The sequence below is a fragment of the Myotis brandtii genome, unplaced genomic scaffold (genome assembly GCF_000412655.1).
Source record: "Myotis brandtii unplaced genomic scaffold, ASM41265v1 scaffold314, whole genome shotgun sequence".
NCBI classification, from domain to species: Eukaryota; Metazoa; Chordata; class Mammalia; order Chiroptera; family Vespertilionidae; genus Myotis; species Myotis brandtii.
In genome coordinates, this window is record NW_005362033.1 from 2,419,634 (window position 1) to 2,420,350 (window position 717).

Consider the following 717-nt stretch of genomic DNA (forward strand, 5'->3'; position numbering starts at 1 on the left):
GCCTGGGGGGCCAGGAGGGCACGAGGCCTGCTCCCCGCAGTCCCCAGTGGAAGACAGGCCCTTCACACTGCTGGCCCAGCGCCTCTTCTCCAGGCCTGAGCCCCGGCCACCCGCAGGGAGGAACAGTGACCCTCCCTCCCTCCCCCTCCTTCCCGGCGCTGCCGGCACCTGCAGCGATGGCGCCCACCATGGGCTGCACCGTGAGGTCGAAGGGGTAGTTCCAGGTGCCGATGATGAGGACCACGCCCAGCGGCTCCGAGTGGATGTAGCACTCATCCTGCTGGGTTTGGGCCGTCTTCTCCGCGGGCTCGTCCAGAACCCACTCGGGGAGCTTCTTGATTATGTACTCGATCTCCTCCAGGCAGTAAACCAGCTCCTCGTGGTACGAGTTCCACTCGTTCTGCGGGGAGAGGCTCCCGTGAGCGCCCAGCCCAGAGCGCTGAGCGGGTTACCGGACGCTGTGGGTCCTGGCTCGCGGCTCCCGAGCTTTGTGACCCTGACTGACGTGCTACCCTTTCCTAACCTCAGTCTCCCAATCTGCAAAATAGGAGCATGATCAGTACTCCTAGCCGGCCTGCTCAACTTGCGGGGTGAGGGGGGCCGTTCACCACCCGGCTGAGGGGAGCCAGGGAGCGGTGGGTCTGCGAGAGCCCTTCTGCAGGTGTGGGCACAGGTGTGGGCACAGGTGTAAGTGCCTGAAGGGGGGCGTCCCTCGGG

At 65.8% G+C, this 717-nt stretch overlaps 1 protein-coding gene across 1 annotated transcript in view; it reads right to left on the reverse strand.

Annotated features, from left to right (window-relative positions):
* The window catches only part of ALDH3A1 (aldehyde dehydrogenase 3 family, member A1), a 13,867-nt gene that overhangs the window by 6,922 nt on the left and 6,228 nt on the right, over nucleotides 1-717 (reverse strand). Inside the window, exon 5 of the mRNA XM_014542811.1 lies at nucleotides 169-400. Within this exon, the coding sequence (XP_014398297.1) occupies nucleotides 169-400 (232 nt within the window). The remainder of the gene's footprint in view (nucleotides 1-168; nucleotides 401-717) is intronic.